This window comes from Pygocentrus nattereri, chromosome 21, assembly GCF_015220715.1.
Source record: "Pygocentrus nattereri isolate fPygNat1 chromosome 21, fPygNat1.pri, whole genome shotgun sequence".
In the NCBI taxonomy this organism is placed as follows: domain Eukaryota; kingdom Metazoa; phylum Chordata; class Actinopteri; order Characiformes; family Serrasalmidae; genus Pygocentrus; species Pygocentrus nattereri.
In genome coordinates this window covers 29622228-29641605 of record NC_051231.1, presented here as the reverse complement: position 1 = coordinate 29641605, position 19378 = coordinate 29622228, and the positions used below count along the sequence as shown (strand labels likewise).

Sequence of the window (19378 nt, the reverse complement as noted above, 5' to 3'; positions counted from 1 at the left end):
ATGGTCATCCATGAGAGCCAACACAAAGGCTATTTTCCCTTCCTTCTTTTTCTCTTTACATTAAAATGGCCTTATTGCCTGGCCTGCCAAGTTTGCAGAGGCAGACAGCTCGCTGGGTCAGGTTTATTTTGCTAGTAATAAGGCCGTGGACACTGTGTGCTCTAATAGCATAGTATATAATGATCTCACACAAACATATACACTCTAATATACCTGTACAGCTCTCCCTCTGAGGCCCATCAGCCTCCTGCTCTCAGCCTCCTCTGGTTAGCCTACGCAAAAGTAACAAACCATATTCACTGAAGGCTCATTTTTTTTTTTTTTTTCCTCTTTCCTTCTGAGCTGTTTGGCTCCGTTCCGCTCATCAGCCCTTTCTCCGTTACAGAAAGGCCGGACGCGCCACGTCTAACATCCCCAAAATGGCACCTCAAGCCTGCGTGAGGGTTTGACACATCCAATTAAAAGCTGGCATGCTATGTGGCAAAAGCACGAGGGAAACGAGTCTGCCTTCACTAACACCCCGGACATGAAATGAGAAATGACTTGAGGGTCCAGCTACAGTCCATTAGAGTGTTTCTGCTCTGGTGCTCGTTAGCGTCGGCCTGTGCTAACTCACACGCTGACTGCTTACCTGTCGTGAACTCGGTGTGACCTAGTGGAAACCAAACAGCTGAAGATGTGAACCTTATATAGCTGTCAGCTGGCTATACCTCACATTTCCTCATATTTGAACAACATCTGGCTAAAAATGTGAAACTTATTTAGCTTTATATCACTGTCAGCAAGCCGTGATATTGTCTCATAACTGAATAGTGTGTGCTGTTAGATGAAGGTGTGAACTTTATTTAGCTTTATATAGACGCCGGCTAGACATATAAGATATTGTCTCATTCGAAAGCCGTCTGGGTGTCACCTGAAGACATGAACTATATTTAGCTTTAGCAATAGTGCTCTCATCTCTTAGCCATATCTGAAAATGTGAGCTTTATTTAGCATCACTTATCCGTCAGCTGGCTGTACTGACTTTTAATCCATTATTTTAACCTCATCCAACTCTGATGTATAGATAACGGTTACGTATAGATATGAAACATATTTAGCTTGAGCTGTAAAGCCCCCAGCTAGCCACATATTGTGAGTGTCTTTAGCGTCACATAGCGATCAGTTAGCTATATTGACTCCTGTGTAAACAATATTTGGCTGTTGTCTGAAAATGTGAAGTTTGGCTTTATTTATTAGCTAGCCATCTGGGAAAGCTTGTTGCCTGGAAATGTAAGCCTTATTAAGCTTCATATAGGCGTCATCTGGACATGCCTCACATTTTCTTATGTGTTAAAAACATCCAGCTGTAGAAGATGTGAACTTTTTTTAAAACATCTTTTTTTTAACCAGCTAGGCCTCAGCTAGCCAGGTGGGATATGCCTCTTATTAGAGCAAAACCAGGCGGTTAGCTTAAGATGTTAAAATCCCATTTGTTTGATTGTTTTAACTCTAATAAATTAAGTCTTTTGTGCATAAAAGTCAGTATATCCCACATATTGCTCAACAATTTTAAGTTAACGGAACATTTTTGATTATTTTGTACACTCAAAAAGCCTTTTTCAGTTGAATTAACTTAATGCTATTTCGTTTAGTCTGTTGCTATGGCAACTTTGAAACCCCATATTAAAAAAAATGACATCTCTGTTGGTTTTAAAAAAATTTTCTCTAAGTTGCTGAACAAATGTGTGAAACTGAGTGAAACTAAGTCAGCTGTAAAATACAGTTACATGGTTGTTTTGTTAGCACGATGAAACTTGTATTTGTCTCCCATTGGCTCCTGGCTCCATATATATGCACAGTGAGTATTTCTTTACATTTGTTTTACTCACCGTCAGGGAGCTTTCATTCCAGCCAGACTGCCTTTCCTCAGGCGTATGTTTTTATGTATGCTTTGCTCAGCTGCCTGACATTGTGTTGTTAAGAGTGAAGGTTAATGTTTTCCTTGCTGATGACTGGCTGTTTGTGTTGGTCAGTGATCACGTTCACAGTAAAGCTTAACCCTTCAGTGTTTGGCAAAGAGGTCAATATCACTTAACCCCCCAGCAGGGCAAGCACCCTACACTACGCCAATTAGAGTCCTTGGGCAAGACTCCTAACACCACCTTGGCCTACCTGTGTAAAATAATCAAATTGTAAGTCGCTCTGGATAAGAGCTTCTGCCAGGAATTAGGAGAAATATTTAAATTAGCTAATGAAACATAGCTAAATTTCAAATTCAGAGTTGCACAAGCATGTGTTTATGTTAGCCTAAAAAAATTATAGTTATTCTACCTCAAATTTTCATTACACATTACTTAATTTTTTTATGCCAACCAGTTTCCTCAAATTTTTTTTTTTAAAGTACATTCAACTTATCCGAGCTAGCCATGTCAGATATAGTCTCATTTAAAGGCATCTGGCTGTTAGATAAAGACTTGCACTCTATTTAGCTTTATGTAGCCACTGGCTATACCTGCTACTGAAATACATCTGGCTGTAAACCTGATGATGAGAACTGTGATGAGCTTTAGCTATACATCTCTCAGTTAGCCATTTCTAATATTGTCTCATGTTTGAAAAGAAGCTGAGGCTGTTTGCTGTGCACGTAAAATTTATTTAGCTTCACAGAACTATTAGCGACTATGTTGTCTCATGTATTAACAGCCGCCAGTCATCAGCAAGGCTTTAGCTACAGCTATACAGTCATCGGCTGACCATAGCTGATATTTCTACCGTTTTGTTACTGTAAGCAGCTTTGCATAGCTGTTGCATAGCCGACACTCATGTTTGTGTCTGTTAACTGAAGATCTGACCTGTAATTAGCTATCAGCCATCGGCTGACCATTTCTGATGTTTGAACAACAGCCAACTGTTACCAGATGTGAACTTTAGTCAGTTAGGCATCTGATATTGGCTCATGTCTGAGCAACATCTGGCTGTTACCTGACATTAACTTTATTTAACTTCAAGGTACCTAAACAACTTTAAATAGTAATAAATCTCAGTTGAAAAACATCTGGCTGTTGCCTGTGAACTGTATTTCACTATATCCTGCTCAGCTAGCCATCTCTGATGCCAGTGGTGGACAGTAATGAAGTAAATATAATTTGTTACTGTACTTGTTTTTTGTGTACTTTTTTCTGTACTTTACTGAAGTTTTTCCATTTTGGGCAACTGTTTTGACTTTTTCCACTACATGTCAAAGTCAAATATCTTACTTTTTACTAAACTACATTATGCAAAATCTGTCGTTCCTTTTGGTTTCTGTGTGTATGAAAACGTAACATGTCAACATGAAAGAAGCGCAAAGCCAGAGCACCAATCAGGGCCCAGCGGTCACTTTGTTTAGAGCTGGTTTTGACCTGTTGGTCATAACGACCCAGTGCAGCACGCGGTTCAACGTCAGCACAGCAGCGTAAAACTTTGGGAGAGTCTGTTCAACATAAATGATGAACTAACCTAACTTTGTGTAAATAGAGCTCAATATAGAAATATGTCCACATATGCAGTCGAGACTGACGCGGCTTTTTTCTGAATTTCTACAAACACCATTTCATTTTATAGTAAATGAGTTTGGGCTGGTTTATGTTTATGAACAGACGCCTACAGATCAACATAGTAAAGGAGCTCATCTGTGATCCTGAGTTTAAAGCCAGTTTTTATTCAACTTAAACTTGGAACTAAGTTGTAAATAAATCTGAAACTGAAACTTTGCTTGTGTGTAAAAAGTGATTTCAGAGCCACTCGGTTCTCCCTGATGGAAACTGTTTACCTTCAGTGTTTTGTGCTTATGATCATTTTAATAGACATCAGCGTCACTAATTAATGACGTTTTATTAAAAGACTGGTTTACCAAGAGAGACGCTGGAGGACTTTCACCTGAAATGAGTTCATGAAGCCAGTCTGGTTATAAAAATGATAACAGGACATCAGAGCCAGAATTACTCTTTTAGTACTTTTACTTTATACTTAAGTACATTTGAATGTAAATACTTTAGTACTTTTACTCAAGTTGAGGTCTAAAGGGAGGAACTTCTACTTTTACTGGAGGAATATTTTACCTTGGGTGCCTCTACTTTAACTCAAGTTCATGGTTTGTCTGTTAGTTGATTATATTATCTCATGTTTTAACAACATCTGGCTGTCAGACTGCAGATGTGAGCTGTATTTAGCTTCACATAGTTGTTCGCTGGATTGATCATCACATTTTAGCAAGATTTGGATGTCTCTGAAGATATGAACTTTATCTAGTTTTATATAGCTGTGAGTTAACATCTGGCTGTTACTGGAAAATTGCTAACTTTATTTAGCTTTATATAGCCATCAGCTAGCCACCTGATATTGTCACAGGTTTTCACAACATTTACCTTTTAGCTGAAGATGTGAGCTGTATTTAGCTTTACTTATATAGCCATCACTGGCCATATTGAACTTTTTTTGAACAACATCTGGCTGTCAGCTGAAGATATGAACTTTACTTAGGTTTATAGCCATCAGCTGGCAGTGCTGTGTCCTCTTTTAACATTTGGCCGTTAGCTGAAGATATGAATTTTATTTAGTTTTATGCAGTGATCAGCTAGCCTTGTGAAATTTCCTCATGTTTTCAGCAATCTGAAGATGTGATCGTTATTTAGTTTTAGCTCTATAGCCTTCAGCTGGTCAAATCTGATAATAAAGCATGTATTTATAATGTCTGGCTGGTAGCTGAAGCTGTAAACTTCACTCAGGTTAATATATGCATAAATTGGCTACTACCTCATGTTTGAACAACATCAGGCCAGGCTTGTGAGGTTTATTCACCTTTATATAAACATCAGCTAGCCCAGGGGTCGGCAACATGTGGCTGCAGCTCTTTTACTGTCCTGCTGCGCCTCCACAGCAGAATTAGATTTGTAGGTAAAAATAAAATAATCTTCCTTTGCAGTAAAATAAAGCTGATCATTCAACACAGTTTTAACAATGAATGGTCTTAAACACTGGGGTTAATGTAGAGCTGCTAATTCACCCTTTAAATCTGAAGGTTGGGTCGACGACTGCTCGTCACCATAGCAACAATCTCGCCTAGCTAGTAGCTAATGATGAGGCAAAGAGAAAGATTTAAGACAAACACTGAAAAGTTTGAGATGAATGAACTTTTTTGCATTTATGTTCACTCCAGCTGGTTTCCCGATATGTTTAATATGCAACGAGAAACGGTGAAACACTAAAAAGTCACAAACTGAAGTCAGCTTGCCTGCCGCACCATTTAAGGTGGAATGGGGAAATTCGGACAAGAAGCTGGCGAATGAGAAGTGACTTCAGCCTCATAAACAACTGAACGTTGAGAGACATTTTACAAGAAACGGTTCTACTTTTGAGGAAACATTTCCTGCCAGAGATGTGAGAAAAGCAGCGACAGATGAGCTAAAGCTTAAAGCAGAGCAAAGTAAGTTTGTGTTTTCATTTAGATTACACATTTTTAGCCTAACATTACATTATACATGACACATTACACTAACATTACATATTTACAGCCAAGATGGTAAAATGAACATTAAATATTGAGCCTCTCAAGGTGGTTTGAATTTCCTGAAAGGACAAAAAGGGATGTTCTTAACATTTGCGCTGCCGACCCCCTGAGCTAGCTATGATTAAACAACATCAGACCTTCCCCTGAAGATGTCAACCTTTCCTTAGCTTTAGCTTTAGCCATATCTGACGTTGGACCATATTCCTCAAACCACACCATCATTTTACCAACAAATGCGTTTTATATAAGCTTTTACTAACTTAATATTTTCAACACATTTCACTTCTAAGATGTCTACGTTTTTAGGAGGGGTTCACATTATTTGTGTTTTCTGTCTGGGACTGAGCTGATTTGATGCACACTGTTTGCAGTGTATTGCTGTGTTGTAGATTAGTGCAGGTTAGATTAGATCATTCTTCAACAAGACTTGGCCTTGATCATTTCACAGCATCAAACTGATCATCACCTATGATTGACTTGTTGAGAATCAGAGTTTATGTATAAATGAATCAGCCTGGAAAAACACAAAGACAGGTGCTTTGCATGGACATCAATCTCTCTCTCTCTCTCCCTCTCCCTCTCTCTCTCTCCCTCTCCCTCTCTCTCTCTCTCTCTCTCTCTCACTCTCTCTCTCTCAGAGAGGACTGTGTGGTCACAGCGAGTAGGCTTTATTGGAGATAGATTTGCGTATAAATGAGGTGCCTCTGCTGGGCCACTCAGCCGTACAAACAACCTGTTAGATTAGCATACATCCACTGATTTAACCACATTGGAGGCTGTTAAACTGAGATAATGTCAGATTGATTGATGCTGTGTGTGGGACATGACAGCTCAGAAAGAGAGGGGGAGATAAAGGGTGAAAAAGGAGAGAAAGAGAAACAGAGGAGGGGAAGAGGCAGATAAAAAGTAAACGAGAAAGAGAAAAAGAGACAAAGGGAGTGAGTGAATGAGCAAGTGAGAGAGTGAAAGAAAGAGATAAAAGGTAAAAGGAGTAGAAACAGAAACAAAGACAGAGAAACAATGAGAGAAACAGAATCAAAGACAGAGAGCAAAGAACAGAGAATCAGAAGTGAATAGAGAGTAAAAGTAAAAACAAAAGTATATATATTTATTAGGGGTGGGAAATGTGCTGTTAGGGTGACATAAGATCCAGTGGTAATTGATGTCCACGCAGTGCGTTACTGTCGTCCTGCTCATTTAATTCAGTGATTTCATAACTTCAGTTTTGGTCTCGTTGTAGAGAGTCAGGAGTCACTGTGTTAGTAAAGTATTTTTGAGACTGGACGCTGAATCTTGGCTCCAAAGTGAGAAAGCCCTGGTTCTCAGTGACTGAGAAATGGTGTACAGACTGCAGGTCACATAGCAGTGAAGTCTTGCTGAGTGAGTATCTGTGAAAAGACAGAGATTTAAGACGTTTGGAGACGAATGGACTTGTTCGCATTTATAAGCAGTGCAGTTTCCTGGAATGTTAAATCTGCAATGAGAGACTCTCAAACACTGAAACGTTGTGAAGATGAAGTCGCTTCTCTTTTGAATTTCCCTGTTCCTCCTTAAATGGTGCAGCAGCTACATTCGGTGCCTCAGTAAGAATTTAAGGTGGAACGGAAAAATTCGAATAAGAAGCGACTTCAGACTCGTAAAACAGCCGAATGCTGAGAGACATTTTACAATAAGCTGCTCTACTTCTGAGGAAAAGTTCCAGATGGAAAGGGGAGGAAGCGGCTATAGTTGAGCTAAAGCTTAAAGCAGAGTGAAGTGAGTCCGTGTTTTTGTTCATATTTTTTAGTCTATACTAGGACATCAGCGCACACTGAGACATACTGGGCATTAAATATTGCAGCTCCCAAGGTGGTTTGACTTTTGTTGAAAGGACAAAATGGCTCTTCTTAACATTTGGTTACGACTCCTGATCTAACCTGGCTTTAATGCAGAGCCGGTCGGATTTCTCGCTCATCTAGCTGTGTTTTTGTTACGCGAGCCACAGACTGTCCAGGTGCTGCACTTACCTGCTTCCAAGTTCTGCCTTTCACACTCTGTCAACATTGTTATAAATTAAATATTTAGAAAATCAATTTTTGAATCAATTCAGAATCGTTCACATCCGCATCGTGATACATCTAAGAACTGAGTTTTTCCTACACCCCTAATATATATAGATATAGCTAGCTGGATAGATAGATAGAGAGAGAGAGAGAGAGAGAGAGAGACAGAAAGAGAGAGAGAGACAGAGAGAGAAAGAGAGAGAGAGAGAGAGAGAGAGAGAGAGAGAGAGAGAGAGAGAGAAAGAGTGTGAGTGAGTAATGGGAGAACAAGAGAGAGAAAACATTAGTTCCAAAAGGGATAAGCAGAAATGTGCAGAATTAGAAAGAGAGACAGATAGAAAAAAGAAAGAGACAGGGAGTGAGAGAGACACTGAAAGAGAGACAGGTAGCAAGAAGACAAAGAAAAGAGAGTGAGAGTGAGAATGACAGATAATGGGTAGAAAAAGGAAAGAGAGAGAAACAAAAGGGAGAGAGCAAGAGAGAGAAAAAGAGATGCTGAGAGAGAAAGATGGGTAAAGAGTAGAAAAAGAAAAGAGAGTGAGCGTGAGAAAGGGGGGGGGGGGGGGAGAGAGACTGAGAGAGAGAGTGAGCGAGTGAGAGAGAGTGAGAAAGAGAGAGAGCCAGTGTGTGAGAGAGAGAGAGAGTGGCAGGTACAGGCTAGAAAAAGGGAAGAGAGAGAGACAAAGGGAGAGAGCAAGAGAGAGAGAAAAAGAGGAGAAAGAAACAGAGGGAAGAAAAAGGAAAAGGAAAAGAGAGACTGAGAGCGAGAGTGAGCGAGCGAGAGAGAGCGAGAGCGAGAGAGACGGAGAAGATTCACAGAGAGAAGATGGACAGATTAAAGGCATACAGAGATCTCTCATTCAGTCAGACTCATTCATACAGTTCATATACCTGGAAACTGCGTTGTGCTAAACCTGATCGCAGGAATGAGCTCAGACTCTTCCAGCAGGAGCGGCTCTGTCTAAGGCCTCTATTACACACTGCTATAACCAGCTTTCTCAGCAGGTGCTCAAAAGCCACACGGCTGATTCCTCAACTTGTTAAACACGCTCACGCTAAGTCTCCAAAGTTAGCGCTTGCGTTCCTTCTGGATGGAGAGGCGAAGCGCTGGACCCGTTGGAGTACACACGCTAGCCAGTCATCAGCCGCAGAAAAAGACGCATCTTTTTCTGATAATTCACGCTAAGGCTCGTCTGCCTTCACCCTGTCAGGACGCATCAGCCACCCGACTGCCCCGTCAGATCGAGGTAGCAGCGCTCCACTCAACGCGAGGGTGCGCGGAGGGGGGGGGCAGTTAGCCATGCCTGAAATCTCATCTGATCTGGAGATGATGGGAGATTTATTACAGTCGTGTCGCTGTGAGGTGCCGCTAAGACCCCCTAGCATGGCTAACGGGGCTAGCAGAGCTGCTAGGACAGGAGCCTTGGGAAATAGTGCTGTTTCCCTGGGGCCTGCGCCGCTCAGAGCCTTTCACAGGTGATTAATGTGACAAATTGCATACATTAGCAGCAAATTAGGAGGAAAACGTGTGAAATATACTGAAGCAGAGGATCTCAAAGTAAAAAAAAAAAACACTTCAGGTTGGGCTGGTTGAAAAAAAGAAATGGAAAAAATTGGTAGAACAACAGAAAATGATGTAATCTAATGTTTTTAATCTGATGTTAATTAAAATGTGGAAAAAAGTGTGAATTTTAACTACATAACATATCGCTGCTGTCGGAAGAAAACCTCATATCTCCAAAATGGTAACTTTACAGGAGAAGGAAAAAACTTACCTTACCTTTAATGTAAGTCTATGGAACCAAGGTTAGTTAGTCAATGTGGCAATTCCTCCATCACCACAAACCACAACCATTACTACTGTTATTGTTTTATTGTTATCAGTAATCGTAGTAGTTTAAATGCCTACTGTTCATCACGAAGCAGTCCTGACTATCTCCTCTGGTCTGCCCAGAGTGGGATTATTACTCAGTATCGGCTCCGTGTCATCAGCAGAATGCTAACGGGGAATTAGCATGTTAATTTGCATTCAAACAAGCTACAGTGGATCCTGTGGTAAATTTTTTATTAGCCATTTATTTGCACGTTTTACTGAAGTGGCTACACTTGATGATTTCTGATTCCATTTTCAGTGTAACTGATAAAGATAAATTATTTAAAAATGTTTTTTAAAGAGACAATCAGGAGACGATGCGTCTGTTTAGACAAATCACTGTGTTCTTAATCTGATGACGGATATGTTACAGTAAGATTGTGTTGTGAGACGGGCAAGTATATAAAATACTATATATACACATATATATACTATATATACACACACATATATATATATATATATATCTCGCTGCTGTCGGAACAACACCTTGTATCTCCATTTTTGTCATTTTTCAGCTTTTGGCACAGTTTGAAAATGCCCATTGCCCTTTACATTATGTGTAAATTTCATGATGAATGGACAAGCAGAAATGGAAAAAGGTGACTTGGAAACTCGTCTGGTTCCATTGACTTACATTCAAAGTGAATTAGGATTTTTCCTTCTCCTGTATAGTTACCATTTTGGAGATACAAGTTTTTGTTCCGACAGCAGCGAGATATATGCTTTAATATACTATATTAAATGCATAACTTACCGATTGCAAATCTAAGTGAGCTGAGGTGGCTCTTTTAGCTTAGTTAGGCTAAATCAGTTCAACTGTGGCTGCTCACACACTGCAAATCTGAGGCAAATCACGGAGCATCGTAATAAATCATAATATCAGCAGCGCAAACTTTTTTTTTAAAACCTGAAGTGTCTAGCACGGCTTCAAAGTACAAAGTTTCCCCAATTTTTATTTTTTTCATGAATGGAAAATGTTGCAAAAGTGTGTTTTGTTTGTACTTGTAAAACACATAAATGGAGCCTTCATGCATACAAACCATGCACGGCTGTTAAAGACTAAAGGCAGGTCTAACAAACGCCTGCACTAGTAACTTTATGATGGCTGTACACATATTTTTTCCCAATTGTCTTCATAAAGGGCATCACATGTGTTCTTGGTTTAAATGTTCAACATTATATCCCAAGTGATTTTGGACCATTTTGGAATATTCTGTTGGTCCAACACAAAAGCCAACAGGTGTTTTTTTAATGATGTAAAAACATAAAAGACAGAAAAATGATCAAATGATATGATTTTAATACGACAGTAACAATTTATTTACTCTATCATGTTATTATTATCACTTACTATGTAATAACTGGTTATTACATGTTAATAACATGGTTTTACCATTGAAAAGCTAAGGATTGACTGTTTTCATGGAGCTTATTTGTCCAGTGTTAGTCCACCAAGTGTAGCTGCAGGATAACAAATTATTCTTGTATGCAATACTGGTGACTGTGAGTGCGTGTCCGAGAGGTGACCTCTCGCTTGGGGAGAAGAGATTGTGAGGAAGGTATGACATCATTCTCAACAGCAGTAGTGTGAAGAGAAAAGCGATAGATTCATCTTCACTGCAGTCACACCCATTCCAGCAGCACCTGCGCGGCAAAGTCCCCAGAGTTGAATTCACTCTTCCAGTGTTGCTTTTGTGTCCAGCTGGACTTAAAGCGATGAAACTTGTGTGAAAAATCACATTTTCGGGTTCTTTCTTTACCCCAAATGCACTGGATCAGTCAAGAGACATGTTTGGTGTCTTGATGCTTACTTGTTTCATTGTGCACTGGAGCTACCAGGCTAGCGTAGCTTACAAGTAATGGAAGCTTATAGCCACAGATTAGCATTGGGTGAACCACATGCCTCGATCATCATCAGCCTCAAACTGGGTGGAGATGTTAAATAATCTCACTTAGTCTTAACTGTAGATTTTGCATACTGTTACAGAAGTTAGAGACAAAGTTCAAGCTTTTTGATTGATGCAGCTACAATTCTGGATAAAATCCAGTGAAAACAGTCTTGCTTATGATAATATCTGGATTTCGAGAGCAATGAATTCAAAGACCTCTGCAGTTGTGTCTCTAGGAGATCTGGCTATGAGCAGTTTTTCTCCAAGAGGAACGTTTTTTGGAAATTGCCACTGCTGCACCCTGTGATGAACAAAAAATGTTCCAAACTTGAGATGATCCATCCTGCGTACATTTTCCCTTCAATTCATGATATGAGATTACATCATTATGAAGACCATGTTGCTATTTTGAAAGGCAAGCTGTGATTCTGACTGTGCTCTGGTAGAGCTTGTCTCTTTACCTTTACTGCAGCTAAAAACCAAGCAAAATAGACCAGAATGACCAGTAAAATATTTAAAGATGTGTAGATGCTTTACAGGTGTCTCCAGAAAATGCTATGAGAAGATTAGCTAGATTGGTGGATCCATATAGCCTGCACATCTCTGGAGTTCAGAACATTCCAGTGTGGGGTATTTTATAAAAACTAATTAAAGTGGCTACCAAAGCTGCCAAAGCCCTTAAATAATAAACTCATACATATATATTAAGCTTAAGCCAGCTTCCCATTCACCAGTTTCTCATTTGAATTTTCTGTTCTGTCTTAAATGGTGCTGCATTTTCACTGAGGAGTCTTAAACATAGAAAGAATTCTGAAAGTTGGTGAATCCAACATTGGCTGACCTCAGTAAATACATAAATTTACATCAATGAATAATCCCTAATCAACAAACTTCTCAAACTTTCACTTGATGATGTTTAACTATTACTGAGCAGTTAATGTGCAGCACAGCGAAGCTAATCAGCCATTGAAGCTGCTGATTGTGTCACATTGGCTGATCTAACACCACGTCCCAAACCACACACTTCTGTACTTCACTTACTACACTAATGTGTGCACTTCTAATAGTGTATGTGATATTTCTGCATACTATTTAGTGTGCTAGTATGTGGTGTGGAATGTGAAAATAATAAAGCAGCTTTGTTTGTCATCACTACAACCACAAATCAAATAAAATCAAGTCAGTACACTCAAAGTAAAAAAAGTTTAAAAGGGTGTTTTACTGCCTTGGCCTTTTTTTCAACCATGGTAGTGTCTAGCTAACTAACGTACTTACTTTGATTACATTTTTCTAAGCCATTATGTGTTATCAAACTCAATTTAAGATACTATACCATAGCAGCAAATAGCAGCAACATTCAAAAACGGCATTCATTTTTCTCATAGAGAAATCACCTTAGACCTGGATTTCCTAATACGGGCATAATGCTGGCCACAGGATGACAACACAACTTTAGAGGTCTGTTGGGTAACCTTAGTAAATATGTTTCAATAGAGAGGCTACTCAGACTTGCTGAATATATGCTCCGATTTCTCCAATTTGGCTGGTTTCTGAAACCAGAGCCCAACTCGCTACAATTATGAGTCGGTTGTTATTGTAATAAGGTGGTCATTTGTAATCTAATCTCCCAATCATGCTGGATTACCTCAAGAAAGCTGCAGCAAATTTTACAGGAGGAGAGCCAAGGAGGAAGGAGCTGAGTTTGTCTGTTTGCTCATTCTTGTTGTTTATTCCTGGCACTCACTGTATATTTGTTTTTTTTTACATGCTGTGTTTGTGCTCCTGCTCACACATACAAACAAAAGTGACTGAACTTATTAGAAGCAGCAGTGGGGATGTTTTTATGTAGGTTGGAAAAGATGTGAGAACATTGTGACCAGAGATATGTGTGTCTGTCCTTAGTGTCCCTCTTTAGCCTGATGACCCCATTATGCCAGTAGGAGGCGGTGCAGTCTTTGTTCTGTGTGAGACAGGGTGTCCACCCCCCATGTTCTACCTGAACCTCAAGCCACCTGCCCCCTGCTTGCTAACAAGGACTTATGCACAACACATTCTCTCAAACTCCGTATACTTCAAGTGACGAAAGAACTATGTGAAAGCGAACTTTCAAACAAGCTGTCATGAGTACATTTAGAAAGAACTTGGTGTACATCTCAGCACTGTTAGCCTGCTTCATGCAAAGGATCGAACAGCCAGAGGGCGTTCTCTGAATGAATGATCCAGTGATTAGAACCAATTACAAATGTGGGGGGGGGTCTCAGAAGAATTATGCAGTGATTAGGACCAGTCATAGGTAGAGGGAGGTCTCAGAATGAACGATTTGGTGATTAAGATCATTCAGAGTCAGTGGGTCTCAGAACAACCAATGATGTAATTAGGACCAATCACGTTCAGGGGGAGGTCCCAGAACAAGTGTTGCAATGATTAGAACCAAATACGAATAGAATCACATCAAAAACAAGCAATGCAGTGATTAGGACCAATCACAGGTAGGAGGAGGTCTCAGAACAACAGATATTCATTATGACCAATCACCATCAGGGGGAGTGCTGAGAACAAAAGAAATTCATTATGACCAATCACAGTCGGGGGGTTCTCAGAACAAATGATACAGTCACCAGGACCAATCACAGGCAGGGGGAGGTCTCAGAACAACAGATATTCATTATGACCGATCATAGTCAGCAGGAGGTCTCAGAACAACAGATATTCATTATGACCAATCACAGTCAGGGGGAGGTCTCAGAACAAATGATACAGTGATTAAGACCAATCACAGTCATGGGGAGGTCTTAGAACAAATTATATAGTCATCAGGATCAATCACAGTCAGAGTGAGGTCTGAGGACCAATCACAGTAAGGGGGAGGTCTCAGAAAAAATATTTGTGGAATATTTAGTAGTGAGGAAATTTCACGACTGGACTTGTTGCACAGGTGGTGTCCGATCACGGTACCACGCTGGAATTCACTGAGCTCCTGAGAGTGACCCATTCTTTCACCAATGTCTGTAGAAGCAGTATGCAGGCCTAGGGGCTTGGGTTTATACACCTGTGACCATGGAAGTGATTGGAACACCTGAATTCAATGATTTTGATGGTTGATTGAATACTTTTGGTGAAAAAGTGTATATGTAATATGTTTTTGTCATGTGGAAATTCTGTGTTCATGTCAATCAATTAAATCCAGTTTCTTATGAGGGTTAATCTAATCTGCATTCCAGACGTATTTGATTTGGTTACTGTTTGTTCCCTCTGTAAGAAACAAGAAGTTTGCATTAAATGCATTAAAGCATTTATCACTATAACATCTGTTATTATTGCAGCACTAAGGCTCCTCATCTCCTTCTTGCCCTCCTTCCCTTCTCTACCCCGCTATTACCCCTTGGCCTCCTTTAAGGCCTGACTATGTTTGTTCTATGTACCACATTATTTGTAAGTCGCTTTGGATAAAAGCGTCTGCTAAATGTAAATGTAATGTAATGTAATGTAAAAGGCAAAATCACACTATAAACAGTCATAACACTTTATTCCAGGTAGATGAGATGCAGTTTGAAACTTGACATGCTCTCCTATGGGCGCATATTTCTCAGAGACTAATTTTGGCGGGTGTCCAGCGTGGGGTTAATGCTGCTGTGAGAAATCCTTCACTCGAGCGCGCTTATTTACACCGCCTGAACAGGACAGCACAGTGCCGTATTCATTATGTAGGCCTATATGATACTGTGCCAGGGAGATGGAGGGAGAGAGCGAAAGACATAAATAGAGAGAGAGAGCAGGAGAGAGAGTGCTGGCAGGCCTCGAGGTGCTTGTTAAACACTGCCAGTCTCATCAAATATGGATGGCATCTTAAGTGCCATCATGTGGATTATTATGAGTGGAAAACTGAGCATAGACCCTAACTGCTTTTTTTTTTTTGCCCATTTCTTTACATAAGCCTGGCAGCCCTCTCTCTCTGCCCCCCCCCCTCTCTTGGTCTCTCTCCCTCTCTCTCTGGATGATAATGATGGAGTTTTTCTTTGGAGAGGAGCTAAAGCAGTACTGTTTAGGCATGTTCACTCAGGAAAGCCGGGAAACTCGGTCTCTGTGGCTGTATTTCTGGATTGTTTATGCTGTTCCTAATGGGGCCTGCTTTCCAAGAAGCCTCACAGGACAAACATCACTGAAACATGGCTAGTGTACGTCACTTCCAACAAACTCCTTCTCACAAGTTTAGTGGAGAGTCTATGATGGCATTTGGACACTAATGGAAGCAGAGAAATAGTTATTAGTGGAGACTTTGGTAACTTTAAAATGTTGGTGTTATTTTAAACAAATATTGACTTGAATATTGAATTTTCTTTTCTTTCCTCTTCTCTTCTCTCAGGGTCGTATCAGGTGAAGCAGGGTACGTGTGAGGTTGTAGCGATTCATCGTTGCTGTAATAAGAATAAGATTGAGGAGCGCTCACAGACGGTCAAGTGCTCCTGTTACCCTGGACAGGTTGCCGGGACAACTCGTGCCCAGCCATCCTGCGTGGAAGGTAAGTGTCGTATTCAAGCATCACATATGCTGGAGCTAAGAACTTCAAATCCCAGGCTTATTACACATAAAGGCTAAATGATTCAGTAACTATAGGGACTTCAATGTGAACATATTGAACTATTCTTAGGATAAGTGTGGCCATGTAAATCATTTAAAACTCCCACAATTCAGTTCCATATTCTTATAACTATATGATGTACACATTAGTTTCATGAGGCAATATCAATATCTGTGAAAAAAACCCAGCTCATTTTGAATTCATTATGATTGTGATATCACATTTATTAACAGATTTTGGTTCCTAAACCCAAACAAATGGTGAAGGTGTGCTTCAGTATAGAGACATAAAGGTGACAGATGATAGATTTATGGACTAGTTAATTAATCCATTAATTGATTGATGTATATCAATTGATTTTATTGATCACCAATGGGGAACCTTGGGAAAATACAAGGAAATATAGAATGTGACCCCTTCAAAGACCATGCAAAGTTCTTCCCGGTCCACTCAGTGTATGTGCAAATGCAGGAGAGACGTGTGTGCACATCTGTTGGCATATGTGTACATTCTGTTCTATTGCTTTTCTACTGATAGAGATAGAGAAATCAGGAAAGAGAGAGAAGGAGGGAGAGAGAGAGAGCACTGGGGTCAGTTGGATTGACCCGTCTTCCTCAGTCTGATGAACGAGTGGGAGGGATTTTCTTTCCAGCGATTGCAGGAGAGAAAGAAAAAAGGGTGAGGGTCACTCACCCCTATCAGCACTGCTGGAGCTCCAACTCTCCAGGGCTGTCCCTGACAATCTCTCCTCCCAACAGCACTCACCCTGTCTGGGTTACAGCAACTCCATCACTCCCCTCCGCTCCACTAGAGGAGACAGATACCGTAGATTGTGTTTGGCCTGAAAGAGGGACGCAAATAGAGGATGTTTGTTAGACCAGTTCCAGTGTTGGCTTAAAGTAATAATTTGGTGAAGTATTTTCCTCTTACCATAAATGTTGTCAATCAGCCACGTTTGATTCTTTAGTTTTGCACTGTAACTCTGACACCAATGTAGCAAAAACATTATAGCAGCTAATATTGCATCAATTAGAATTGTGGAAGTGCATCGTAAGTGCATACCTAAATTATCAAACTTACTTCAGTCTGCATCGTGTTGTTAAAGATGAATGCTAGTTCAACAACACAAAACTTCAGTGTAATTCACTCATTGAGATGTAAACTAAGTCATTCAAAGTAGTTTGATGCCAAATGGTTAAATATAGAGAAACTAACAGACTTCTTTACAGTGGCAGTGGTAGGAACCAGGGGTCAAAACGCAAATATAATAATTTTACACGCTATTCAAATCACCAGTGAAGCTACACACATTTTTTGATATGATGTTAACAATGGTAAACTAGTGACAAATGTCAAAAAATATGTTTTCTTTGGAAACTATTTTGTATTATAATAACCTGCATGTAACTCTTTTTATATGTTTTAAGCCACAATCTTATGTCAGAATGATCATAAACTAATGTCTCAGGCACCAGGAAGCATATTTATGAAATAACTGTCTATAATGTAGCTTGTAGAGACTCTTCAGACATCTGGTTCCTATCACCACCACTGTGATCAATTCTGACTTGGTTTTTCTAGATCGCAGCATTTCATATCAATCTACTCTGTGTACATCTAACCATTTAATAATGCAGAAAATTTTAAGAATTTCTGAAATTCCCCTTTAAGTAATCCTTAATACACTTGGTTATGTGCTTCCTGACACTGATATGTTGTTTTCTATAAAAATCAATAAAACTGACTGAACTCTGTCAGCAGTATGTAGATAACAGTATGTCATACAGTGTCAGAAGCCACATAAATCTATGTAAGATCACTACATAACACAGTTTGAGACAAAGTGATGGTTCAGGCATACAGTTTGCACAATGCTAAGTAGGTCTATGTTAGCTTAAATTACATTTGCTACTGTCTTCTACACTCTGAGGATTTACAGATCTAATACTTACAGCACACATCGCTGTTCAGACTAATACACCTTTTCCAAACTTCACACAATTCAGAGATCTTAATCATTAACATAGATACTGAATTAAAGCAAAATTACAGATAATTAAATAATGACTGAGTGCTAATGCTCATCATAAGCAAACACTGGTCAGTGTCATATAAGTATATATGTTTATGTGAATAGATTTATTATCTTTATACATATTTCTTTAATTTCCAGTCAAAAAAGAACCTCCACAGTTCAGTCTTAGGAGTTGGTTGCACTTTCTCTTTCTCCTTATCCAAGGAATCCAAACACATTCAGTGATGTTGAGGTCTGGACTCTGGGGTGGTCAGTCTATTGTTCTGAGAGCTTCTTTGATTTGATGTGTCCGTCTCCTTTTCTCAGTGAGGTTCTTCTTGAACAGCTACACATCCTTTCCGACCCACAGCGCTGAGTCGTCTTCTCACAGTAGAAGGATGGACAGAAACACCTGTGGATGTTTTCAGATCTGAAGAAGCTTGACCTTCTCCTCTCAAAGATGAAACATTTAAGTGCTGTTTATCTGATGGGGGCAATTATGGTGGTCTACCAGGTCTTGCAGGTGGTTGTTAGGAGGCTCATTTTCTCTTTAGCTTTAAATAATTTGGGGATTTCAGTTTTGGAAGCTCTAGTTTTGCCTTTCTCCTTCCTTTTGCAAATAAATGTCATCTAATCTCCTCAGAAATATCTCCTGCAAAATGAGTAATTTGCACTAAATGGCTGTTTTGCCTGAAAATTAAGTATTTATATACTGATTCTAATCACTGATAGATTGAAAGGTGAACATATTATAGTAGCTCTAAGTAACAGTACACGTGAATGCGATAACTAGGACAAAGGATTTAAGGGTCAATGCCATTTCTCCTGGACTCTTGGCAGCTGTTTTAGCTTTGTAGTGTCTTTTTTAGACTCAGGGCTCCTAAGAGTCTTTGTTGGTCTCCATAGACCTCTATGGCCATTAAAAACCCATTATAAGCCAGAGAGTGATAGAGAGATAGAGAGGGGTGTGTAGGGGGGCTTTTCATATGCTTTCTACAATGTGCTATAAGAGTAATAGTTGCTGGTCTAGGGTCAGTTTTCACTTTGTCCCATTCCAATAATGGAAGACATATAGATGAAGGGATGCTGGGGATGCTGTACTTAGACCTCTACTTCACTCTGTGCTTTGAGACTTGATCCCACTGGTAGCCAGTTATGTTTAGAGTCTCTTGCGGTATAGATGGCCACTCTGAGGCCCTTCCCAATATGTCTGTTGGTAGTTGACCCCCATGTCAGTGTCCTGAACTAGTCCCATGCTGATTTAACCCCAGACCCCTTGAGTGTTACCCTCAGCAGGTTTGCATCTGTGGGATTTGAGTGCAAAAATGCGAATTTGATGAAAAGCTTTGTTATTTTGTCAGTGTTGTTTTGTGGAAAGAAAACCCATTCCTTGTTTGTTTACCATATTTTTGGACATCAAACAATGGAAAAATGTTAGAAGACCTCGT

General features: G+C 39.8%; 1 protein-coding gene across 1 annotated transcript in view; it reads left to right on the top strand.

Moving 5' to 3' along the window:
• The window catches only part of tafa4b (TAFA chemokine like family member 4b), a 94204-nt gene that overhangs the window by 45633 nt on the left and 29193 nt on the right, over window positions 1–19378 (top strand). Inside the window, exon 4 of the mRNA XM_017710535.2 lies at window positions 15701–15856. Within this exon, the coding sequence (XP_017566024.1) occupies window positions 15701–15856 (156 nt within the window). The remainder of the gene's footprint in view (window positions 1–15700; window positions 15857–19378) is intronic.